Genomic DNA, 27,023 nt, shown 5'->3' with positions numbered 1-27,023 from the left:
ATGAGATATACTGACTCCCACCAGTGCTTATTTCACCTCTCACCCAGCACCAATACTCTCTATCGTTCAGTGCAATTCATATGAATTATCTCAACATGCAAACTTGGTTAAAACCCACAATTTACACATTGCACATATGTGCAGCAATTTAAATTGGTTTATTACTGTCACATGTAGTGAGATACTTGAAAAACTTGTTTTGCATACTGTTCATACCAATTCATATTAACAATGCAAGATAAAACAATACCAATATGAAGTCTGACAGAGACAATGCAGTGCAGGTAGACAATAGAGTGCGTATTTTAAAAATGGCACATTAGTTATATATGAGCATGGAATTGTAAGCTTCTATGTGCGTCATCCAAATGTTGTCCACCATCAATTTTTTCAGAAATGCATGAGCAGATCTTGTGCCTCATTCTTAAATTATGCATGAAGCGTCAAACAGATGGGAGCTACGTTATCCAGTGACTGACTTCCCAGCCCCTGAGCCCACTTCTTCACCCATAAATTGCCACCAGTGACATTGAAACACAGGCGTGAATATTTGTGGAATTCGAGACAGCAAAACTGACAATTGTTTTTTCTTATAAATTGAAATTGAATTTGAGACTTACTCACATGCAGATTTTACTGGATGAATCACAGAGTTTCTGTCAGTGACTTAGTACTTCTCCAGAGATTGTGCTACTTGCATTTTTCCTCATCTAATCAAGGGGAATCAGTGGATCTTCATGAATTTTAAACATTCATGAGCCAGTCACATAGCAAACTTATACTTGGTTACAAGAAATCTAAGTGGGTTTTTAAAATTTGAAAATCTAAATTGATGTATGTACTGCAACTTCCTTACATGGCTATTTCAAAATATATGTTAAAATAATAGTTAATTTATGATGCTTCAACATTTGTTTTTATTACATTGGGAAACTGCAATCTTTAACTGATAATCTGTGTAATATTTTTTTAAAAATTAGAACGTTCATTTTGTTCCTAGGTTAGCTGGCTGTGGGAATTCTTTGAAATTATCACAGGCTAGTTACATCAGAGCTGTTGAATGCCAGGTACACTGTCTGGAATGATGCTTCACAACATTTGCATGTCATTTTTCACATAATGAACTATATAAGGCACAATTAAGAAATGTGAATTTTGAAGGTGATGTGTTGAATTTTGAAATATGATGTTAATTTATAGCATACCATGTTACCGTAAAAGCATATTTTAATAAATACAACATACCCAATCATTTCATCACGTTGCATCAACAACTGTGATTGCTCATGTATGACATAATAAAAAATATTGGATATGACCTTATGGATTATAGTGAATATCAACAATAACAAGAATTTAGAATTTATATAACACATATTGTATCCTAAAACTTTGCAAGGAATATCATTGAAATGTTGTCAAACACAAGCCCCATGAAGTGGTATTAAGGTAGGTAACTACAGTATATACATCTTTTAAGGAGAGTTAAACGAAAGAGATGAGATAATTGCAAATAGAATTATAGACTGAGGCAATTGAAGACTCAGGTTTGATATTGCCATGCCTGCCCAATAAATCATTAAAGTCCACTTTGATTCTTGAAGGGTTAGGACCACAGCAGAATATTTCTGGCTGCATCAATTGTCTAGATTCCAAAAAGCTATCAATGTCCTCTACAAGTCTATAACTCTGACCTGAAAGCTCTGCCACCTTGTGGGTATACCCATTAATGAGAGAGGCTGCGGGACTAAACCCTGAGAAAAATTCCAGAGCTGCAGTCCTATGAGGGGACATTGATAAGTTCGTGGCCTAGAAGTAGAAGGAGTCAATTTTAGAAAACCTAGCACATTTATTTTTCAATACAGTCCCCTCCGACATTTGCACACTTGGATCTCCAGAAAGTGTCCAGATGGGTGATTGATAGGTTCATGGCCTAAGGTGGAAGGAGATGAGTTATACAGCTCTCGTTACATGCACATGCAGGTCAACTCTTTGAGTGATTATGCAGAAAGTTTGAAGTTAACTCACCCTCTACCTTAGGCCACAGACCTATCAATCACCCCGATGAGTTATTTACTTCAAACTTTCTGCATAATCACTCGAAATCCTTTTTGAAATGAGAATCCTTTTTGAAATGTATTCTACCCCTTCTTTTTCTGGTCTTCCTCCTCCTTATTTTCAATCTCTGTTCTCCACTTGTGTTCCAAGCAGGTTCAATTTGTACAGGCTGACATATCTCTCAGGTCCTCTATCGATTATCCTGCCAGTTCTGGGAAGCTCTGGGACAGAGGTGACAATGTAAGACTTCATTACTGAATCAGAATCAGGTTTAACATCACTGACATATGTCATGGAATTTGCTGTTTTGGTGCGCCAGTACAGTGCAATACATAAAAACAAACCATAAATTACAACAAAAAGTACATTAAAGTAAATTAAACAAATAGTGCAAATATGTTTGTAGAAAGCAAAAGTAGTGAGGTGGTGTTAATGGCCAGTTCATTGTCCATAGGGAAGAAGCTGTTCCTAAAATATTGAATGTAGGTCTTCAAGCTCCTCCCTGATGGGAGCCATAAGAACAGGGCATGTCCTGGCTGATGGGAGTCCTTAATGACGGATGCCGCCTTTCTGAAGCATCACCTTTAGATGATGTCCTTGCTGCTGGGGTTTGTGTCTGTGATGGAGCTGGCTGATCTTGCAACCCTCTGTGGCTTTTTCTGATCCTGTGCAGTGTCCCCCTCATACCAGACAGTGATACAACCGCTGTATATCTGTAGAAAGTTGGTAAGAATCTTTGGTGACATGCAAAATCCCTTCAAACTTCTAATGAAATATAGCTTCATTCAATTACGTCAATGCTTTGGGTCTGGGACAGATCTTCAGAGATGTTGACACCCAGGAACTTCAAACTCTTCACCCTTTCCACTGCTGACTCCTCCATGAGGACTAAACTGAGTTCCTTTGACTTCCCCTTCTTAAAGTCCACAATTACTTCCCTTAGACATTAAATGCAAGGTTGTTGTTGTAACGCTTCTCAACCACTGTTGTAAGCCTTCTTGTCACCACCTGAAATTCTGCCAACAATTGTGTCATCAGCAAAGTTATAGGTGGCATTTGTGCTGTACCTAGCCACAGAGTTACGGGTGTAGAAAGTAGAGCAGTTGGCTAAGCATGCATCTTTGAGGTGTGCTGGTGTCAATTGTCAGTGAGAAGATGTGTTATTTCCGATCCGCACTGCCTGTGATCTCCCAACAAGGAAGTCAAGTATGAGGTACAGAGGCTCAGGTTTTGAAACTCGTTGATTAGTATCGAGGGTATGATGGTGTTGAATGGTGTAATCAACAAACAGCAGTCTGGCACAGGTATTGCTGTTGTTCAGGCTGTCCAAGACTGAGTGGAGGTCCAGTAAGGTTGCTTTTGCTCCTATTGTGGCAGTAGGCAAATTGCAGAGGGTCCAGGCCCTTGCTTAGGCAGGAATTACTTCTGCCATGACCACCTTCGCAAAGCACTTTGGAATTCATTGAGGAGATAACAGGCAAGTTAGACAGAGGAGAGTCAGTAGATAATGTTTTCTTGGATTTTCAGAAGGCATTTGAGAAGGTACTGCACATGGGGCTGTTTAACAAAATAAGAACCCATGGTATTACAGGAAAGGTACTAACATGAGTAGAAGATTGGCTGACTGGCAGGAGCCAAAGAGTGGGGATAACAGATGCATTTCTGGTTGGCTGCTGGTGACTAGTGTTCTGCAGTGGTCAGTGTTGGGACTGCTTCTCTTCATGTTATCCGTCAATGCCTTGGATGATGGAATTGATGGCTTTGTGGCCAGGTTTACGGACAATAAGAAGATAGGTGGAGGGGCTGGTAGTGTTGAGGAAGGAGGGAACCTGCAAAAGGACTTACTGTAGATAGATTGCAAGAAAGGGCAAAGAAGTAGCAGATGGAATATAGTGTAAGCAAGTGTGTTGTCATGCACTTTGATAGAAGGAATAAAGGCATATACAGGGAGAAAATTCGAAAATCAGAGACGTAAAGGATTCCTTGTGTAGGATTCCCCGAAGGTTATCTTGCAGGTTGAATCAGGGTTAAGGAAGGCAACTGCAATGTTAGCGTTCATTTTGATAGGACTAGAATGTAAGAGCAAGGATGTAATGTTGAGGCTTTATAAGGCATTGGTCAGACCACACTTGGAGTATTGTGAGCAGTTCTGAGCCCCTTATCTAAATAAAGGATGTGCTGGCATTGACGAGGATCCAGAGGAAGATCACGAGAATGATTTCAGGAATGAAAGGGTTAGCACATGAGGAGTGTTTGGTCCTCTACTTACTGGAATTAAGAAGAACGAGGGTGGATCTTATTGAAACTTATCAAATATGAAAGGCTTAATAGAATGGATATGGAGAGGGTGTTTTCTCTAGTGGAGGAGTCTAAGACCATAGAGTGGTGGATGTGCGGAACTCATTGCACAGACAGCCGTGGAGGCCCTCAATATGAACTGTATATTTAAAATAGAGGTTGATAGGTTATTGATTAGTAAGGGTATCAAAGGTTGTGGGGAGAAGGCAGGAGAATGTTGAGAGTGATAATAAATCAACCCATGATAGAATGGTGGAGTAGATGCGATGGGCTGAATAGCCTAATTCTACTTTTATGTTTTATGGTCTTCTGGTTTTATCACAGTAGACAGGGTTGTGGTCATTGAGGCAGTGCACCCTACTCTTCTTGATCCATAAGACCATAAGATATTGGAGCTGAAGTAGGCCATTTGGCCCATCGAGTCTCTTTGCCATTCAGTCATGGCCTGATCCAATTCTTCCAGTCATCCCCACTTCCCTGCCTTCTCCCCATACTCTTTGATGCCCTGGCTAATCATGAACCTATCTAGTCCTGCCTTAAATGCACCCAATGACTTGGCCTCCACAGCTGCTCGGGCAACAAATTCCATAGATTTACCACCCTCGTGATTAAAGTAACTTCTCCGCATCTCTGTTCTAAATGGATGTCCTTCAATCCTGAAGTCATGCCCTCTTGTCCTAGACTCTCCTAACATGGGAAATAACTTTGCCATATCTAATCTGTTCAGGCCTTTTAACATTCAGAATGTATGAGCCCTGGTGTGTTTGACACCCTTTTGAAGCAGGTGGGAGCCCATGACTGCAGCAGTGGGAGGTTGAAGATGCCTTTGAACACTGCCAACAGTTGGTTGACACAGGTTTCCAGTTCTCTATTAGGTACACCATCGACTTTTGAAAGAGAATTTGAGCTGCTGAAGGAGGATTTCAGAGAAGAAATTCCAAAAACAGGGGGCACAAACCAGCTAATAGCAAAAGAAACACCCCTCCTAATTTATATGTTTTCCAGGTCAAGGTGACTGTGCTTTGGCTGCCCCAGCCATTCCATTGCCAGCTTCAGAATGTCCCATTTGTCATCATAGATATATTCAGTGGCCACTTTATTAGGTACACTTGTGCACTCCTTATAATTGCCAAAATGTAATCAACTAATCGCATGGCAACAACTTCAATGCATAAAAGCATGCAGACCTGGTCAGGAGGTGCAGTTGTTTTTCAGGCTAAACATCAAAATGGGGAAGCAACGTGTTAGATGGGATGGTTTGAGTATCTAAGAAACTGCTGATCTCCTGGGATTCTCATACATAACAATCTGGAGTTTTTTGAGGATGTAACTATGAAAATGGACAAGGGAGAGCCAGTGGATGTAGTGTACCTGGACTTCCAGAAAGCTTTTGATGAAATCCCACATAGGAGATTAGTGGGCAAAATTAGGGCACATGGTATTGGGGGCAGAGTACTGACATGGATTGAAAATTGGCTGGCTGACAGGAAACAAAGAGTAGTGATTAACGGGTCCCTTTCAGAATGGCAGGCTGTGACCAGTGGGGTACCGCAAGGTTTGCTGCTGGGACCACAGCTGTTTACAATATACATTAATGATTTAGATGAAGGGATTAAAAGTAACATTAGCAAATTTGTTGATGACACAAAGCTGGGTGGCAGTGTGAAATGTCAGGAGGATGTTATGAGAATGCAGGGTGACTTGGACAGGTTGGGTGAGTGGGCAAAGGTATGGCAGATGCAGTTTAAATTGGATAAATGTGAGGTTATCCACTTTGGTGACAAGAACACGAAGGCAGATTACTATCTAAGTGGAGTCAAGTTAGGAAAAGGGGAAGTACAACGAGCTCTAATTGTTCTTGTACATCAGTCAATGAAAGCAAGCATGCAGGTACAGCAGGCAGTGAAGAAAGCTAATGGCATGCTGGCTTTTATAACAAGAGGAATTGAGTATAGGAGTAAAGAGGTCCTTCTGCAGCTGTACAGGGCCCTGGTGAGACCCCACCTGGAGTATTGTGTGCAGTTTTGGTCTCCGAATTTGAGGAAGGACATTCTTGCTATTGCGGGAGTGCAGCGTAGGTTCACAAGGTTAATTCCCGGAATGGCAGGACTGTCATATGTTGAAAGATTGGAGCGACTGGGCTTGTATACACTGGAATTTAGAAGGATGAGGGGGGATCTGATTGAAACATATAAGATTATTAAGGGATTGGACACACTGGAGGCAGGAAGCATGTTCCCGCTGATGGGTGAGTCCAGAACTAGAGGCCACAGTTTAAGAATAAGGGGTAAGCCATTTAGAACAGAGATGCAGAAAAACATTTTCACCCAGAGAGTTGTGGATATGTGGAATGCTGTGCCTCAGAAGGCAGTGGAGGCCAAGTCTCTGGATGCATTCAAGAGAGTGTTAGATACTCTTATAGATAGCGGGGTCAAGGGATATGGGGAGAGGGCAGGAACGGGGTACTGATTGTGCATGATCAGCCATGATCACAGTGAATGGCGGTGCTGGCTAGAAGGGTTGAATGGCCTACTCCTGCACCTACTGTCTATTGTCTATCTATAACAATCACTAGCGTTTACAGAGAATGGTGCGAAAAGCGAAATAAAAATCCAGTGAATGGCAGTTGAGTGGGTGAAATTTCCTCGTTAATGAGAGAGGTCCGAGGAGACTGGTCAGACTAATTCAAGCTGCCAGGAAGGTGACAGTAACTCAGATAACCACGCATCACGATACTGGTGTGCAGAAAAGCATCTCTGAGCAAACAACAGGTACTGGATGCACTAAAGCAACAGAAGGCCATGAACGTTCGCTCAGCAGCAACTTCATTAGGTACAGGGGGGTAGCTAATAAAGTCACAACTGAACGTACGTCACTCATTATCCCACCGTCCACCCTCCACTCCAGGGAAGTTTGTCACAAAGTAGAAAGTGCAATTCCAACTGGAATTCCTGCTGAGAAGTAAGTTAGTTTTTCATATGCATTCGCTCCAGAGTACTGCCTGCTGAACTGCACATGCCAACCAATGCATTTGGCTTTCATATTTAAAAAATCACGCAGCACCATATGATTGAAAAATATATAAATGACAGCACTTCAGTGTTATGCTTTCTACTAATTACTCCTGGAAGCAAATGATCTAAAGCAATTTTTCTTTCGTTCCCTCTGTTATGCATCCTCATTTGTTCTCTGTTAATAAATCTTCACAGAATGCGGGGGCCGTTGGTTAGCACTCCCTCTCGTGGTAGGAGTTATATCTGCAAGAATTTATTTCAGCACCTTCCAGGCTCATCATCATTGTTAAATGCTCTGCTGATGCTCCCACTTCCAAATCTATCCTGTATGATGGGAATTTATTTATGTGAGTTTCTATAAAAGATACATACACAGTTTTTACATAATCCTATGAACCCTCACTGGGTGTGCTTTTTGAACCTGAATGATGATTTTCAAAATTTCAAAGTATTCAAAGAAAATTTAGTATGAAGTACATGTAGGTTACCATAAACCACCTTGAGATTCTTTTTTTTTTGTAGGCATTTACAAGAAAAATAATAAATATAATAGAATCTACGATAAACTATATGTAAACAAAACTAACAAATAACCAATGTGCAAAGAGAAGACAAACTGTGCAAATAGATAAATAGGTACATACAAACATGAGTTGTAAAGAGTTCCTGAAAGTTAGGCTGTAGGCCACTGCAGCTCCTGTAATTCATTTCAGAATTATGTTATGTGAAGCTTTCTGTGCCAGCTCAGGAGTCTGAGGGTTGTAGGGTAATAACTGTTACTGAACTTGGTTGTGTGGAATCTAAGGCTTCTCTTCCTCCTGCACAGTGGTATCAGTGAGAGAAAGCATGGCCTGGTTTCTGTGGGTCTTTGACGATGAATGCTGCTTTTTTGTTTCAGCACTTCATGTAAATGTACTCAAAAGTGAGGAGGGATTTGGCTGTGATGGACTGGGCTGTATTCACCTCTTTCAGTTGTCTTCCTGTTCCTGGGAACTGGTTTCCATACCAGGACGTGGTGCAACCAGTTAGGATACTTTCCACTGTGCTCCTTAGAAGTTTGTTGAAGATTTTGACGATATGGCAAATCTGCACAAACTTCTAAAAAGGTAGAGATGCCATCTTTGTGATGGCACTTACATTCTGGTCACAGGACAGATCCTCTGATATGATAATGCCAAGGAATTTAAAGTTATGGCCATCTCCACCACCAATTCTACAAGAAGGACTGTTTCATGGACCTCTAATTTCTTCCTCTTGTAGTTGAGAGGTTGTTGTGGCCCCACTCAACCAGGTTTTCAGTTTCCCTCTGATATGTTGATTCGTCACCACCTTTGATTTTGGTGAACAGTATGGTATCATCAGTAGATGTAAATGTGGCATTGGAGCTGTATTTAGCCAGACAGTCAGAGGATAAAGAGAGTAAAGCAGGAGGATAAGCACACTGTCGTGAGGTGCACCTGTGCCTGTGTTGAGCCTGAGTAATTGAGGAGATGTTGTTTCCAAGGCATACTAAATAAGTGATAAAATTAAGGGTCCAGTTGCACAGGAGGCACTGAAGACTGGGACTTGGAGCTTAGGGATGAATTTCAAGGGGAAGATGGTTTTGAATGCTGAGCTGTAGTCAATGAAGAGCATCCTGACATTGCAACTTGTATGTCCAGGTGTTCCAGAACTGAGTGAAGAACTAATGAAATGGCATCTGATGAAGCATTTCATCTTAGTGAATGTATCTCTGACTGGATAATAATCACTGAGGCAGGTTACCACGTTCTTCTTTGGCATTGGTATGATTGATGCTTGCTTGAAGCAGATGGGTACCTCAGACATCCAAAGCACGAGGTTGAAGATGTTCATAAATACTCCAACCAGTGGATTAGCACAGGTCTGCGGTATTCAGCCAAGTACAACTCTGGGCCAAATGCTTTTCATGGATTCACCCTCCTGAAGGATGCTCCTATGTCAGCCTCTGTGACTGCGGAGATCACAGGGCTGTCTGGGGTTGTTTTCCCTTTTGTTCTGAAGAACCAGCCATCCTGTATCAGGCTTCCCGTGTTCTATTATTTTTGCTCTCAATGATCTTTGTGTAGCGTCTCCACTTCCCTATTCATATAATGTCCAAAAATATAGTCATCTTAGTGTTAAATACATTCAAATTTGGACCATAGATATCTGATGTAATGACAGTTAAACATACCCCTATATCATCAAATCTCCCTTCACCTCTGTTAAATGGCCAACCTTTGTCTCAGTACAAGACTACCTAGCTAGAGCAAAGATATCCTCAGTGTAACTTCTTCAGAAAATGGTCAGTTCTATTTTTCCTTAGTGAAAGGAAGTGTCTGAAAGGATGAAAGATTAAGACTCTTTTGTGCCTCCTGAAGTTTTGAAGAATTTTGGGCCACTATTACCCATTAGTTCCAATACTTGGATGTCAATAAATCCTCTACAGTCCTGACTTCATTAAGTACATTGAAGCAGGCAAAAGTTTCACATTTTTTAAAGAGTTCTCCTCAGTGCCATGGTTCCTTGAGGCTGTCTTGCAGCTGATTTATTTATACTCTAGATGCTCAGCTTGGGTATTTCTGGAGGCTGGAGTCTATTGGTCTAAGGAGAACTCATTGCCATAAAGAGAAAGCTGCATTTTGCTGACCCATCACACAAAGCAATTTATACCGGTTGCTTTTGAAAACTGCCTGTGGCTTGCCAGTCTTCAACCATCTCTCCAGACTCCCTGTCTGCTGTTTGCCTTCTTTCTTCCAGGTGAGCTTAAATTTTGACTTTACCAATCTCTTTTCTCATATCACTCCTAGCAATCTTTCTTGCTCTGCATTGTTAATTTTAAAAACCAATTTTTATTTTTATGACTGCCATTTAATATTTTATGCTAAAAGTATCTAATATCATCAATGAAATAAAGCAAAACATTTTCCATAATTATAAGATAATTTTATATATTGTATTAATTGACCTGTTATCATATTTTTATTAGAAGTGCCCATAGATTTAGAGTATTTCCATTTCTGTGTATCATTGTTTTAAAATAATTTAAAATAATATTGGAATGATGAATATTCAAACAGTCTTAAAATTTGCACTGCAAAGACTTTTTAAAGTTTGATGTTTACCATAAACTACTTAAGCAATTATTTGAAGCAGAAGTTGACATGGGTGAAGAAAGTCTCCAGTTTTACAAGGAGAAAGCTGTCTCTTTGACAGTTGTGTTTCTGCCACCTGACATTGGTCTTAGAGTGTGTGGGGCTAAGAAATGACTGACATTAAGAAGCCCTTCCATCAAGCATCTGCTACCCTTCAGTCCAAATTTAGAAACACTTTCTCAAATTAATTTCCAAATGCCAACCATTCTGGAGGATTTGGTTTCCCTACAGCTAATCTTTCCCTCTTGGGTCTGGTTTTGAAAATCATTACAAGCAATCAGCATTTTGCTATTGAGATCATCCACCTATTTCCATATTGATTACATGAAGTAATATAGTCCAGTCACCTTTAGTTCAAAAATCATTATATTTAAGGCTGTTTGCATTGAAAACAAGTCATAAAGTAAACATTTGAGATTATATCATTAATTTGGTCATTTAATTGTTCTTTATTTACAGGGTCATAAAACACAACTGTCACAATGGGAGAGTGAGTATTACCTTAAGCTTTAAATCGTTCAGTTTGATTTGTACATTTTCTGATTTAATGGGCATGTAATTGGCAAATAAATTTCAATGCAGCCAAGTGTGAGTTGAGGTGATATACTTTGGCAGGAAGAATAAGGAGCCAAGCATTGCTTATGTAGCAAAGATCTGAATAGGGTAAGAGTCCTGGAGATAGAGAAGCTCAGGTTAACTAAAAACCAGCAGCTCAGGTAACTAAGGCCTTAATAAAACAAATTTAAAAAAAGATTATTTCCTTTACACTTTGAGAATATATGTTGCATTGAACATTGATAACTATTCATCATGTGTGGTGTGCCCAAAGTTCTGATCTCTGCATTGGTAGAAAATATGGGGGCTTATGAGACATGGATAAAGTATGTTCAGTGAGGGTAATAGACCTGAGAAGAAATATTTATTACTGTTTATAAGGCTGAACAGTCTGTGGCATATTCCTGTTGAAAAGTGAAGTTTGCAGTAGGGATAAACATAGGGTAAATATTTTTAAGTGCAGTATTTGAGATTTAAGTCGTAAGTATTATCCAGGCAATAAGAATTTATTAAAACATCAAGAGAAATATTAGATTTTATGCAAAACATGCAAGTATAAGGAATGCAAGGATATAGCACCCATATACAAGCAAGGGTGTAATGACAGATGAAAAGCGGTTCGGGGATGATTGTGTGGGCCATGAGCAACTTGGGATAAATGGCCTCTTTCTTGTTATAGGCTCTGTGGAAGTCTATGTAATGGTGATTTTGCTGGTGCCAATTAACTTAGTAGTAATAAACAATGAAATTTGGAAAATCTGGAATTTGTTTGGATACTAATGACTGCCCTTCTTCTTTACAGTGACGAGGTATGGTGTTGGATGTCCACTACAGTACAATTTGTGTGACTGCATGATAATGTGAAGCTGGTCCTATTATAATTTTACTCATGATTTAAAGAACACTTTCACTGTGTAGCTTAAAGCATGCACAATCATGCTTTGCATTCCAACAGTTTCAACAGCTGGGGTTATTTGGTATATCTTATACTAGGTGTGTGAAATATCCCCACAAGCCCCTCTGCATGGCTATTTTGCACCCATGTTATCCACAAAGGGGAACTTGGGAATTTACTTTTGGATGTGGGGTGAGCCTGGAATTACATATTGTACAAGTGAGGTAATTTTCATCTGTCTTGAGACAGTGTTGAAAGTGGCTGTTGGAGATGATGAGTTACAAGCAGTAATATTTAATAATATTATGATGTGTGAGCTTTTTTTTCCTAACACTGACCACCAGACAGTAATAACACTGGGTATAATGGTGCTTAAAATGGAGCTATGTTAGTCAAGGTATGTTTATTTAAATGAGAAAAAAGGATGAAGAAAGCTAACTAAAAATAATGCTGACATGCATAGATTTTTAACCCTTGTGGCTGCTGCAGCCATCCAGGCAAACAGCAGTTAACCAGCAGTGTCTCACTGGTGCTGGCAAGATTTGAGGAGTTTGGAAATGGCCATCTGTGCTCATGATGCCTAATTTCAGACCTGCTCTGCCAGCCGCAGAATGTACATGACTAGTGCAAGGAATTTCCTGGACAGTGTGAGCCCCAAGAGTTTAAGATGGACCTTGTTAATGAAAACACCAATAGGTGTTGGTTTGTCTCTTTGCTGTTGGGTGGCTGCCAGTTTGACCACTGGTGAGTAAGTTATAAGCAGGTAGAACTGTGTGGAAGTGTTGTCTGGTAGCAATGGGATTACTCATTCCATTATGGTTCTGATGATTGCAAAAGAGCTGATAGATGCCCAACTGTAAAACAAATCAATGTGGTTGTGACTTAGGGTAGGAATGGTCTGTTTAGTAGTTCAAATGATTTTAGTGAATTAACCTATATGACAAACCATCAAATTCAAGGATAAATTCATATGTTTGTTTATTAACTGAATTTAAATTGTAATGGTATAATTTGAGCATAGTATTTTAATCATGGTAATAACCATATTGAATTAATTAAAAATGCTGAAACTGATAGTGATGCAGAAGGTTGGTTGTATGAACAAATGAACTGTAATTCCTTTAGCAAAAATGAGCATGTATTAGCCCATTGCTTTCAATGGGAAAAACATTAGTGGTACAAAGTTAGTGTTCATCAGCAAAGCAGAGGAGAAAGAGTGGTTGACATAAAACATGTAGTTGATTGGAAATAACTCTGGGTTGTTGGAGAAAAGTTTGTTCTAACAGATTAACTAAAGTTACTGCACAGTAACAGCATGTCCCACTGCTTAAACATTCTTTTACAATAATCTGATTTCAAGTTACCTATCAAATGTTCCTCATATTTGATGTTCATCTATCGCTGCAGAAAAAATCCAAGATGACCTCCTCTCGCAGAATGCATCTGAAGGTACCTTTTCAATTTATAGTGCACTTTCCTTTCACTGATTCTGACAGATTTCTATTTAAGCAATTGCTGCATTACATCTGTGTTTCAGAGCTTGCTGCTCTCACTAGCCAAAACTGCGATTGAGAAGGAAGAAGCAGATCGGATAGCGGAGAAGGAGAGGTACATGGCAGAACATTGTGCAGCCGTGCAAGTTCATGGGATTTCAATGGCAGAATTACAGGTTACTTCAATATCATTTTATTCAAATAAAATCTTGCTTTTGTAGCCATAGGAGTACAAAGCTCATACAATTGAAAGATTTTTAGCTTGGGAACAATGATCATTGTAGAAGTAATTTTTACTTTGGAAGCAATCTGCGCCATCAATGAAAATATTTCTTCGTTTGTTAATGGTGTCACTATAATTCAGGACAAAGTTCATGTTTTCCGTCTTCAGTTGAATCCATGCTCCTTTTTGGAAATGATCCAATGTTTAAAACTGAATATAATTAATCACAATTCAGGCAGCCCTACATTAAATGTTCATTGCCATTTTTCCCTGTTCTTCACCATTTCTGACTTCAGTTGTAAGAAATTATCACACACCACATTCAGGACAATGAAGCTCCAGCCGCCTTGCAGAAGTACCTCCATTAAATACTTGCTGTCCACATGGATTCCTTTCTCACAAGCAACAGCTATTCCCCAATCCTAGAAATTTGGCATCTTTTGGTAGAAACAGTCATTTTATCCTTTCTTTTAAGTTGGACAACTGCATAAGAGATGCATTGTAAGTAGGTTTTTCCGGTCTACTTTTGTTGACCAAAGTGTTGCAGAAACACTATGAACAAGAAAACTGAAGACTGATGAGAAATGTATAATGATTTTTCTTCTATATTATGATTTCTAGTTGAATCTTACACAATTTATCAATGTCAATCGGAAGGGTAAGAAAGCAAGTCCTTTCAGTCAAGCAATTATTTCTTCCTTTTTAAGGTGTTACTGGTCGTTTTAGTGTGGCTCACAGGCCTGTTCATCAATAACAGTGATAATGCAAGTGCTTTTTAAACTATGCTCTAATTACAGAATGAATGCAAGACACAGTGACACCTCAAAGTTAAATTTGCTGACTTTCTGTCTCAACAGGATCTATGCAAAAAAATTCATGCACAGATAGATGTGGCTGATGAGGAGAGATATGACCTGCAAACCAGAGTTGATAAGACTGCCAAAGAGGTAATGGCCACCTCCCCCGAACATTTTCAACATCTTATTTGTTCCTTTTCTGAAGCAACTTTTTGCATGGCCTGATTAGTGAATGGAATATGAAGTCAATGACGATTGTTTAAAATGTGCAATATGCTTCCACAGAGAACAGGTGAAGTAATTAGAACAGATATATTTAAAGGGGAAGGAAGTCAGAGACATGAGGGAGAAAAGAAAAATAGAATAAGCTATTGGGATTAGATGATGGGAAGCTAACAGGCATCATTCAGTGCCTTTTTATGTATAACTATATGCAAACTGTTTAACAATAGGAAAGTTCCTTAATATTTTAACCTGTAATCATACCTCTGTATCATATGAAACAGGCCACTCACTGATTGAACTAAAACTGAACAAAGGAGACACAAGCAAAATCCAAAATATCAACAGAAAAAGATAATAATAATCAACAATTTAAGCATATTGACTCCATGAGCACAAGGTTAGACAACATCAATGGAATGAAATGGAAAGAAAGTGAAGCAGTGTCTGTCTGCACAATTTTCAGTTATCTAAATCATGCAAATCACTGCTAGTTCATTGCATGTGTAGTTTCTAGTACCTGTGTCAATCAATTTCTTCTTTTTCCAGATTTGTTACATGGAATAAATGGAATAAAAATTCCTATTCAGTCCTCTATCCACCCATTTATGTAATAAATGGAATAACAATTCCCACTCAGTCCTTTATCCCCCCATTTAATCTCCACAAATAACTTGATTATCCAAAGGTATTCAAGTAAAACACACTATTCATCCATCCTTACACTGCCTTCACTTAACTTAAGCTTGGTACCCAAATATTTCCACAAGGGCTCACAACTGGGATACTTCTTCATTGTAATCAAAGAGGAATCAGTACCAAAACAGGAAAGATGGGTGAAGTCCATTCTATCAGGATCCCTTTTCTGTACATCTCACCTGGGCTGCCATGGCCTTGGACAAAGAACAGATACAGAACCTATATCTCAAAGTAACATGAGACATTGCTAGTATCCTTCTCATCTGACCCAATCAAAGGAGATCCTATGAACACTGGGGATGAGAACTTGCACCCAAACCACAAACAGACCAAAGCATCTTGGGATTCCACAACTAACTTGGAAAGTATTTCTTCTCAATCTGCTGATTCAGTCTGTTGCTTGTCCTCAGTTCCAGTGTAAAACCTTATTGAGATAGACCTGTGCTCAGTCAGAGTTTATTAGAGTAGACTGGCTGGTGGATGGACTCCTCCTCTCCCTTCATTCACTGCACTCGTTCTGTACTGAGCAAGAGCCTGAAAGGAAATTGGATTCTGCGATTCTGTGTAATGATTTGGCCTCTTAAGAAATGATGCAGAACTTAAAGAGGACATTTGGCCCATTAAGTCCATGCCATCCCTATGGAAGACTAATTCAACTTGTCCTGTTTCCGCAGACATTCACCTTTATTCTATATCCTTCAGGATTTTTGACCCTTCCACTAATAGGAACATTTTCACTCTGCCTGATCTACAGTACTTAAACCATATATGATTTTACATACCTTCAGCAGATCACCTATCAAACTCATCCGTCCTAAAAAAGGATAACCCCAGCTTCACTAGTCAATCCACATAATTCATCTTTCATCTTCAATCCCTGTACTCTCTTTGTGAATCTCTTCTTTACACTGGCTAAAGCCTTCACATATTTTCCAAACTATGCTGCCCATTACTGAACAAAACATTCGAGCTCTAATCAAGCCTGTCTTTTATAAAGGCTCAAGCTCAAAGCTTTCTTTGGATTGTTCCAAACAAGGTACTTAAGCTATCAATTGTTTATCAATGAACAACATTGGCTTTTGTTGGCTCATATCCCCTTATTTACATCACTAAATCTTAGGTTTAGTAAAATAACCCAATTGAAACATACAAAGTAGCATACCGTAAAGGCTCTGTTAATAGATACAGGCTTCATGCTTTAATATGTAATGTAAGAGCATGTTTAGTGTAAGCATCCTGGAGGATTAATTATCATTTAGCATATACATCATTCGATTGTCTCTCAAATATGTAAATATAATCTGAAGATTGTAAAGGATGTCATAAAGGTACACTGCTATTTCTTTTTTAAGCCAGGTAAACTGTGTTCCAGAGTCGTTTCTTAAAAAATGTTTTTGCTCATATTTAAAACCTTTCTATCCTGCCCCACCATGTGTGGTATTCAGCACAACCTTTAGCAGCCACCTCCAAAGTGTATAACATCCTCAATCACTGATTGAAACCCGAGGCCTGTTACTCTCACCAAGGAGGAGAAGCCTTTATAAACATATCCTGGGAAATCTGCACCAGCACTCTTCAATGTCTCCGTTGGGGATATAAAAAACTGCCAGTCAAGAAACTGGAGTCATGGGAGTGCGGGGAGGTGGTGAAAGTGCCCAATCAATCTTTGTCAGACAAAACTGAAATGATTAAAAAGTCACTTTTAACCCAGCCAGGATCTGGGAAGCAAGAACAGTTCTTTGATTTTTCAGTTATGTATTATTTAGGTGCAAATGTCAATCCTTAAATGTTGCAGATTGATGACCTGAACCTGAAAGTCTTTGACCTGAAGGGCAAATTTAAGAGACCACCCCTCAAGAGAGTGCGCATGTCGGCTGATGCCATGCTGCGTGCGCTGCTGGGCTCCAAACACAAGGTGTCCATGGACTTGAGAGCTAACCTGAAACAAGTGAAGAAAGAGGACACTGAAAAGGAGAAGGTAAGTCATCACCAATGAAAACCCATGGCTGGATTTTAGTTCTCTCTCTGATGGCAGCAGCATGCATGTCTGACCAATCCCCTAAGATCAAGACATGTAGTCTTACTGAGACATTACAGGTAGTTACTAAACACCTGACCTTATTGAGATTCAAATATCCTATTGGTGTGAGCTGATTAATTTGCAGACCACTAAAAGCAAGGGGTTTAGATGGGGTGGGGTTTGTTAGGTGTATTCAGGAAAGTTTCATGACACAATATGTAGATAAGTCTTTAAGAGAAGAGGGTGTACTTGATTTGGTATTGGGAAATGAACCTGGTCAGGTGTCAGATCTCTCCTTGGGGGAGCATTTTGGAGATAGTGATCATAATTCTATCTCCTTTACAATATCCTTGGAGAGGGATAGGAACAGACAAGTCAGAAAAGCGTTTAATTGGAATAAGGGGAATTATGAGGCTATCAGGCAGGAAATTGGAAGCTTAAATTGGAAACAGATGTTGTCAGGGAAAATTACAGAAGAAATGTGGCAAATGTTCAGGGAATATTTGTGTGGAGTTCTGCACAGGTACATTCCAGTGAGACAGGGAAAGGATGGTAAGGTACAGGAATCCTAGTGTAAAAAGGTTGTAATAAATCTAGACAAGAAGAATAGAAAAGCTTACAAAAGTTTCAGAGAGTGAGGTAATGTTAGAGATCTAGAAGAGTATAAGGCTAACAGGTAGGAGCTTAAGAAGGAAATTAGAAGAGCCAGAAGGGGCCATGAGAAGGCCTTGACGGGCAGGATTAAGGAAAACCCCAAGGCATTCTACAAGTATGTGAGGAGCAGGAGGATAAGACATGAAAGAATAGGACCTATCATGTGTGACAGTGAGAAAGTGTGTATGGAACCAGAGGAAATAGCAGTGGTACTTAATGAATACTTTGCTTCCATATTCACTATGGAAAAGAATCTTGGTGATTGTAGTGATGACTTGCAGCAGACTGAAAAGCTTGAGGATGTAGATATTAAGAAAGAGGATGTGCTGGATATTTCGGAAAGCATCAAGTTGGATAAGTCGCCAGGACCAGTGAGATATACCCCAGGCTGCTGTGGAAGGCGAGGAAGGAGATTGCTGAGCCTCTGGCAGTGATCTTTGCATCATCAATGGGGATGGGAGAGGCTCTGGAGGATTGGAGGTTGGGAATGTTGTTCCTTTATTCAAGAAAGGGAATAGAGATAGCCCAGGAAATTATAGACCAGTGAGTCTTAACTCAGTGAATGTAAGTTATGGATAAGATCCTGGGAGACAGGATTTATGAACATTTGAAAAGGTATAATATGAGTAGAAATAATCAGCAAAGCTTTGTAAAGGGCAGGTCGTGCCTAAACACATTGAGGATGTGACTAAACACATTGATGAAGGAAGAGCAGTAGATGCAGTGTACATGGATTTCAGCAAGGCATTTGATAAGGTACCCCATGCAAGGCTTATTGAGAAAGTAAGGAGACATAATGTCCAAGGGGACATTGCTTAGTGGATCCACAACTGACTTGCCCACAGAAGGCAAAGAGTGGTTGTGGACAGGTCATATTCTGCATGGAGGTCGGTCACCAGTGGCGTGCTCAGGGATCTTTCTGGGACCCTTACTCTTCGTAATTTTCATAAATGACCTGGATGAGGAAGTGGAGGGATGGGTTAGTAAATTTGCTGATGACACAAAGGTTGGAGGTGTTGTGGATAGCATGGAGGACTGTCAGAGATTACAGCAGGACATTGCTTGGATGCATAACTGGGCTGAGAAGTGACAGATGGAGTTCAACCTGGATAAGTGTGAAGTGGTTCATTTTGGTAGGTCAAATATGATGGCAGAAAATAGTATTAATGGTGAGACTCTTGGCAGTGTGGAGTATCAGAGGGATTTTGGGGTCCGAGTCCATAGGACGCTCAAAGCAGCTGCGCAGGTTGACTCTGTGGTTAAGAAGGTGTATGGTGTAATGGCCTTCATCAATTGTGGAATTGAATTTAGGAGCTGAGAGGTAACATTACAGCTATATAGGACCCTGGTCAGACCCCACTTGGAGTACAGTGCTCAGTTCTGGTCGCCTCACTACAGGAAGGATGTGGAAGGCATAGAAAGGGTGCAGAGAGATTTACAAGGATGTTGCCTGGATTAGGGAATATGCCTTATGAGAATAGGTTGAGTGAACTCAGCCTTTTCTCCTTGGAGCGACGGTGGATGAGAGGTGACCTGGTGGAGGTGTATAAGATGATGAGAGGCACTGATCGTGTGGATAGTCTTTTTCCCAGTGCTGAAATGGTTGCCACAAGAGATCCTCCAGCATTTTGTGTGTTGCTTGGATTGTGATCATTGCCTCTCTGTTAGCTGGACGTGGATTGGGATCTCTCCAGAGTTAGCTACTCTGAGTATCCAGAAGTCAGAGTCTTGTTGGTTCACCATTCCACAGACATAGCCCAGGGAAGACTTTGAGAGTGCTGCTCTGTCAGGAGTATGGTTTTAAAGAGGTGTTGTTACTTGGATGCAAAGCATCCCACTGGCACTGTTTTGAAAGGCTGAGAGGGTGTTACCCTGGTTAATGGTTACCCCACAACCTCCCCCAAAACAGATTACCTGGTGATTATCATAGTTCTGTGGGTGAGAACTTGTTGCACAAATCAAAAATATACTCCATTGACTGTAAATCACTTTTGGACGTCTGAAGGCTGTGAAAGGTACTATATAAATACAAACCTTTCCAATGTGAAACAAGAATGGAGAAGTGTTTCATGCCTTTTTGATCTGTGCTCATTGTGTTGATGTGTCAAATTACTGTCCATGTGCCAAACGGCAAATCAACTCACAAATAAAAATATTGTATTTTTTTAAATAAATTTCATTTCTATGCTAGCCATTGACAGTTGGAGAGCCACACAGAGCAGGAACAGGACAACTGAGTCCATGCCAGCCATAAACCATCATTTAAACTAATCCTTTGTTAATCCTAGTTTTATTCTCCCCATCCATGTCAACTCCACTGAGATTCGACCGCTCTCCTCCACGCTAAGGACAATACACAGTGGCCAATTAACACACCAATCAACTTACCTTTGGAATGTGGGAGGGAACTAGGGCACCTAGATAAAACCCTTGCTCTGACAGGGAGAATGTGCATACTCCACTCAGATAGCACCCAGGCAGAACAAACCTGGATCTCTAGTTCTGCGTGGCAGTGGTTATTTTAGTTGCATCACTGTGTTGTCTAATGTCGAATTGAAAATTTAGCACATTTAATACAAATGGCAAAGCAAAATGCTCTGCTTTTTTTTGGAAGTCGAAATGTCTTTGCTTGTTGTGCCAGTGAGAGTGAGCCATTATGTCTGGTGTACCCCCACTGCTGCTCTGATCAGCCTGTTGAGGTTTGCACAGGAGTAACTCAAGCATACCTCTGGGGCTTATCTACTCAAGTCTCTGCACAGGACAGAAACAGGTCTTCTGGCTCACCGTAACCATGCTCACCATCAAATTCCCATTCATACCAATCTCATTCGGTATGATTCACACAGCTGTCTAGACAATTTTTAACTTTTGTGATGCTACCTGCCTTCATTGCTTATTTACGTTGTGCATTCCAGATTCCAACCATCCTCTGGATGAAAAACCTACCCTCTCCAGATCCCCTCTGAACCTCTTACCATTTACCCTAATCCTGTGCCCTAAAGTTCGGCATACCTTGGTTATGCTCTTTTAGTTTCAGATGTTTTCCTTTGCTAGTAGTTTTAGATATGTTATTGGTAGTACTTCAGTCTTTCCACAACATCATATCTAAATCAATGGTATTCAATTTGTCAACCTTGATGTGTGTTTCATTTGAATCAGGGTGTGATAATTAGTCTTAACACCACAGACAATGATAGGCTGCATTACTGGAGGTTTCCAATCTGTAATATTCTCTGTTGGAAGAAGAGGTACAGTAGCGTCATTGTTAAATTACTAGAGTAGAATACAGAGTTGTGTATGACTACTCCAGAGATATGAGTATGAGTCGCACCATGATATGCATGGAATTAGCATTAAAGTAATTAAATAAAATTTGAAATTCGAAAGCTATGGTTACTCTCGGTTATCATGAAAACACTGGATTGCTGTAAATATGTCTGGTTCATAAATGGCCATCGGTAAAAAATTTAACAACACAAGATATTCAGTAGATGCTGGAAATCCAACGTAACATACACAAAATGCTTCAGGAATTCAGCAGGTGAGGTAGCATCCACGAAAAGGGAAAAACAGTCAATGTTTCAGGCTGAGACCATTCATCAGGATTGGAAAGGAAGAGGGAAGAGTCCAGAATAAGAAAGTGAGGGGAGGGGAAGGGGTACACACTAGGAAGTGCTAGGTGAAGCCATGTAGATGGTGGAAAGTGACAATGTGAGAAGCTGGGAGGTAATAGGTGGAAAAGGTAAAAGAGTGAAGAAGGAAGAACCTGATAGGAGTGGACCTGGGAGAAAGGGAAGAAGGGCAGCCCCGTGGGGAAGTGAGAGGCAGGTAAGGAGAAGAATAGAGTTTACAGACAACCAGAGTGGGAAATAGCAAAAGAGGGAAGGGAGAGTGGGAGAAATTACCAGAAGTTAGGGAAATCAAAATTCATGCCATCATATTGGATGCTACCCAAACAGAATATGGGAGCAGCATTGTCGTGGCAATAGAGGAGGCCATGGACTGATGTGTCGGAATAGGAATGGGAACTGGAATTGAAATGCTTAGCCTCTGGGAGGTCCTGCTTCCTGCAGATGGAGTGAAAGTGCTTGACATAGTGGCCCCTCTATTTATGTCATCTCTCACCAGTGTAGAGGAGGCTGCATAGGGAGCACCAGATACAGTAGATGATCCCAACAGACTTGCAGGTGAAGTGTTACCTCACCTGGAAGGACTGCTTTGGGCCCTGAACAGAGGTAAGGGAGGAGGAGAATGGACAGGCACTTCTTCTGCTTGCATATATAAGTCCCTAGGGGGAGATTAGTAGTGAGGGACTAATGGACAAGGGAACCACAGAGGGAATGATCCCCACGGAAAGAGGACCATGGGGGGGGGGGGGAGGTAAAGATGTATTTGATGGTAGGATCTCTTAGAAGTTGGTGAAAGTTGCTGAGAATGATGTGTTGGATGTAGAGGCTCATGGTGTTGTAGCTAAGGACAAGAGGAATTCTATCCCTGTTATTGTGGCAGGAAGATGGGGTGAGGGATATGTCCAGAAAATAGAGGAATTACAAGTGAGGGCAGTATTAATATTGGAAGAAGAGAAACCCCGTTCTTTGAAGGAGCAAGACATCTCTGATATACTGGAAAGGAAAGCCTCATCCTAGGAACAGATGCGGCAGAGACAAAGAAACTGAGAAAAGGGAAAGGCATTTCTACAGGTGACAGGCTGGAAAGAAGTATAGTCGAGATAGCTGTGATAGTCAGTAGACAGAGATAGAGATTGACAAAGGGAATAGAGGTGTCAGAAATGGACCAAGTAAATTTAAGGGCAGGGTTGAAGTTGGAGGCAAAGTTGATGAAATTGACAAGTTCAGGACAGATGCATGAGGCAGCAGTGATGCATTTGTCAATGAGGTGCAGAAAGAGTTGGGGAGTGTTACCAGTGAAGACTTGGAACATGCCTGTTCCACATCACCAACAAAAAGGCATGCATAGCTGGGGTCCATTGATACTCCTTGGGTTTGGAGAAAGTGGAGGAGCCAAAAGAGAAACTGTTGAGTGTGAGGACCAATTCTGCCAGTCAGAGGAGGGTGGTGGTGAAAGGAAACAAGTTAGGTCTATTGCCAAGAAAGAAGCAGAGAGCTCTAAGGTCTTCTTGAAGAGAGATAGAATTATACAGGAACTGATCATCTATGGTGAAAATGTAATGATCAGTGCCAGGCAATTGAAGGTTGCTGAAGAGATTGAGAGCATATGAAGTCTCACCGATGTCAGTAGGAAGGAAGGAAAACCAATGGATAAATCTGATAAACGTTGTTGTCTTTACACAGTCTCAGTTGTATGTGACTCTATATTTACCAATATGGTTGACTCCTTCTGTCTCTTTGGTTCAGAGGTGATTAGGAATGGACAATGAATGCTGGCGTTTTCAGTAATATCTAAATGTGAGGGAATGCACACACACAATAACAACCGGCTGACATAGGTTCTGGTTTTGATGCCCTCCAAACAAAATAGCATGTGGATTTAGCATTAAAGATCACACTCAAGAACGGACACCCCACCCAGCAGAACTCATTAATTGCAACTTCAGTGTTCGGTTCTCAAGTTCTAAACCTGTATATCTCAAATTATTTTAGGAAAAATTGGTGTGAAATTACACTGTGTTTTGTGGGAATGTTGCACTCTGAGTAAACAGTTCTAGGACCTGTCAACAGCCTTTGTTGAGCTGGTTGATCTCAATTAGCAGCTACAACAATGTGCATTTATATAAAGACAGGATGCATGCATTTATACAGTGCCTTTCATGACATTATTCCTTCCAAAAATGCTTCAGATCCAATGATGTAATATTTGAAATGTAGTCATTATTGCAATGTAGGAAATGTGGCAGCCAATTTATGCTGGGAATGCTTCCAAAAACAGCAATGTGCTAATCATCAAATAATTGGTTTTTTTTAAGTGATTTTTGTCTGAGCGATAAATATTGACTGGATACCAGAGAACATTTTCCTTCCCTTCTTCAAAATCGTGTATTACAATTTTATTTGAGGACTAGTGGGTCCTTGTTTAAAATGTCATGAGAAGGACAGCACCTTCAGCATTGCAGTACTTTGCCCACGCAGCACAAGAAGTCAGTCTAGACTTCTCCACTCAAATTTCTCAAGTGGGATAGAACCCTATAATTTTCTGGTCATGGATTGCTACACAAAGGCTCACACGACAGCAGCACCTTTAATATAGAAAAAGCTGTCTACCCATAAAGCAGAGTAAAATAGAACACAAATACTAAGTCATAGTAGAGAAACTTAGATAGAAGACATGGACTTTAGCAAAGGATTGATTGATTGATTGACATTAAGGGTAGAATCAGCCCTTCCATGTCTTCAAGCCATGCCGCACAACAATCTCCCAATCTAATCCTATCCTAATCCTGGGACAATTTACAATAACCAAATAACCTACCAACTGGTACTGGAGACTGGAGCACCTGGAGGAAACCTATAAGGTCACGGGGAGAATGTACAAATCCCTTACAGGCAGTGGCAGGATTTGAACCGAGTCACTGGTACCATAAAGCCTTGTGCTAACCACATGCTGTAGGGAAGCACTACCACTGTACGAGACTAGGTAGCAGCAGACAGAGATACTGAGGGTCTGGGAAAAAGTTACCTGTAAAACGAGTGAAATTTCATTTTCCAGAATTCTTGCAGTAGTTTTAACATTTGGTTACAATGTGAAATGATGAATATTGGATTACGTGCCATTAATCAACCTCCCTTACTTTGTACTGTCAGCAAATCTAAAATTAGCCCCCAGTATTTATGAGCAAAGGATAATGGATAAGAGAGTAACAGCTTCTAATTGATGCTTCTTTCAGAAAGTATAGCTGAATGGGTAGCTAACCATGGCAGATTGATTGTAATGCCCATAAAGTGCCTGTGCTCGCTGTTCACTGATGAATAATAATCATTCAGAATTCTGAAAGTGGTGCCGTATGTCTGGTTACACTTCTAGCATCACTCTGATCTTAAGAGATTATGTTTTTGATCTATCAGGCTGACCAATATCAGAAGTATAATAATTTGTAAGCTCCAGATTGCAGGGAAATATTTAACAATAATTTAACAATCAATCAGGAACAGTGTAGAGAGCAGATGTTTTTGTCCATTTCTGATCTGCATCAAATTAGTTAACGCAGAATAGGCATGGAGATGTTTGCTGTGATATTTCACATTCACACAAGAAGTACGAAATAGACTTTAGGCTGCAGAATAGAATCAAGTGGTAACCTCTATTTCAGAGAGACTGGTGCCTAAACCATCAGAGGGAGTATTAAGTTCCACATTATAGGCATGGTTGTGTCCTATCCTTGTGCAATGTTTATTCTGTGACTCCGATAGTCAGAAGGAAGCATATGCTATCAAAGATTAATTCATCATTTTACTGAATGCATACAAACCTTTCTCCCTTCAGGATCTGCGGGATGTTGGAGACTGGCGTAAGAACATTGAGGAGAAGGCTGGAATGGAAGGCAGAAAGAAGATGTTTGAGGGTGCTGAATAAAACTTCTCTATAAAACCAAATACTGCATTACATTTAATGTTTGTAACAAAATATATGTAGGTCAGTCTTGTTCTCATTGTTATTGGAAATATTTTGTGCTGATTTAGTTAATTTCATTTAGAATAAATGAATAATATAACAGCTGGAATGAAGAGGTCAGGATGCATTTGAGCTTACTCCATCTTCTTACTGCTTGACATCAGGCATCAGGCCACAAACTATTGTAGCAAGAAATGAGCATTATTTAGACTTGCCCTTGCCCACTTGATAATGTTGAATCACAAGTTGCTAAAGGAACAATATGGTAATGAATGAAAGGAGGAACTAAGACTTAGTATCAGGTAAAACAGCAGGACATCTCCCTAACCAACCAGATCGAAGTGTAATCAATAAAACAGGGACTGAGAGAGGAACGTACGTTTGAGCGTGTGAATTCATTGTCAAATTATACAAAGAGGAATAAAGAGAAAAGGGAAGGAAAGGAAGATGGGATTGAAAGAGAGATAAAAAGTAGACAAAGAGAAAGGTGAAGAAAGAATTTTAAATTTTACATTCTTTAAAAATCTCCAACAATAACAGTGATTTGCTGTCTCCATTTGGATTACTACCATTAGTCATGAACCTGCCATCAAATGAAGTTACTGTATCATTTCCATTTAAATAACAGCATACACTATAACCTCAGCTTAATTTTGACAGTAAATTATGGCCCATTATGTGTCACCATGCTGCCCTAGTACATGTTAAGTGTACTTTGGAATTACAGAAACACAAGTAATAACTTTGTAGCATCACTTACAAGATCTTTTACTTTATGATGTACTCCAGATTGAAAGCTACAGTGTAAATAAACTCTTGAAAGCAGGGTTGACTTTTTTTTAATCATGAGTATTCTGAGGCTTCATTTGGTCACCTTTGCTACATGTAGAATGCTCCTACATATATAGTGATCACCATTCCTATGCAGTGTTCTTGTTAGTGGGAGGAGTGTAAAATGAAGATGAGTCGGATACTGTAAATGGCTCTCTTCACCTAAGCAGGGAGATTAATGACACTACAGCCTAATGTTTCAGGAACTCCAGTGGAAGAGCTGCATGTAGTAACCCACCAACAACATTAGAATTATTTCCCATTGCAATCATAGGATTTTACAAAAGGAAGAAGATTGGTAAATGGAAAAAAGTCCTGGAGTTTGTCTATGGTGGACAAAAACAAAACACTGAGAGCATTTGGATATGAGTATACACTAGATATTTTTTCACATGGTGGAAATCCAGAGCAACAAACACAAAATGCCAGAAGTCAGCAGGTCAGGCAGCACCTATGGAAAGTACTAATGAAGGGTCTCAGCCCGAAACATTATTTGTTTATTCCTCTCCATACATGCTGCCT

At 40.1% G+C, this 27,023-nt stretch overlaps 1 protein-coding gene across 1 annotated transcript; it reads left to right on the top strand.

The window, feature by feature from the left end:
- The first annotated feature begins 12,909 nt into the window (after nucleotides 1-12,909).
- Nucleotides 12,910-26,456, top strand: LOC132396406 (troponin I, fast skeletal muscle-like). Its single transcript, XM_059973942.1, has 5 exons — nucleotides 12,910-13,424; nucleotides 13,513-13,644; nucleotides 14,549-14,638; nucleotides 17,205-17,387; nucleotides 25,542-26,456. The coding sequence occupies exons 1-5, from the start codon at nucleotides 13,347-13,349 to the stop codon at nucleotides 25,629-25,631; spliced, it is 573 nt and encodes a 190-aa protein (XP_059829925.1). The 5' UTR covers nucleotides 12,910-13,346; the 3' UTR covers nucleotides 25,632-26,456.
- The last annotated feature ends 567 nt before the right edge of the window (nucleotides 26,457-27,023 follow it).

This window comes from Hypanus sabinus, chromosome 7 (genome assembly GCF_030144855.1).
Source record: "Hypanus sabinus isolate sHypSab1 chromosome 7, sHypSab1.hap1, whole genome shotgun sequence".
NCBI lineage: Eukaryota > Metazoa > Chordata > Chondrichthyes > Myliobatiformes > Dasyatidae > Hypanus > Hypanus sabinus.
Note: the sequence above shows the minus strand (reverse complement) of the source record. Positions and strands in the feature narration are given on the sequence as shown.

Excerpts from the sequence above, each read along its gene's own strand:
- LOC132396406 (XM_059973942.1), top strand. The coding sequence starts at position 13,347 with ATGTTCCTCATATTTGATGTTCATCTATCGCTGCAGAAAAAATCCAAG. Across the intron at positions 13,425-13,512 it reads CTCGCAGAATGCATCTGAAG|AGCTTGCTGCTCTCACTAGC; the intron begins GTACCTTTTCAA and ends TCTGTGTTTCAG. Across the intron at positions 14,639-17,204 it reads TTGATAAGACTGCCAAAGAG|ATTGATGACCTGAACCTGAA; the intron begins GTAATGGCCACC and ends TAAATGTTGCAG.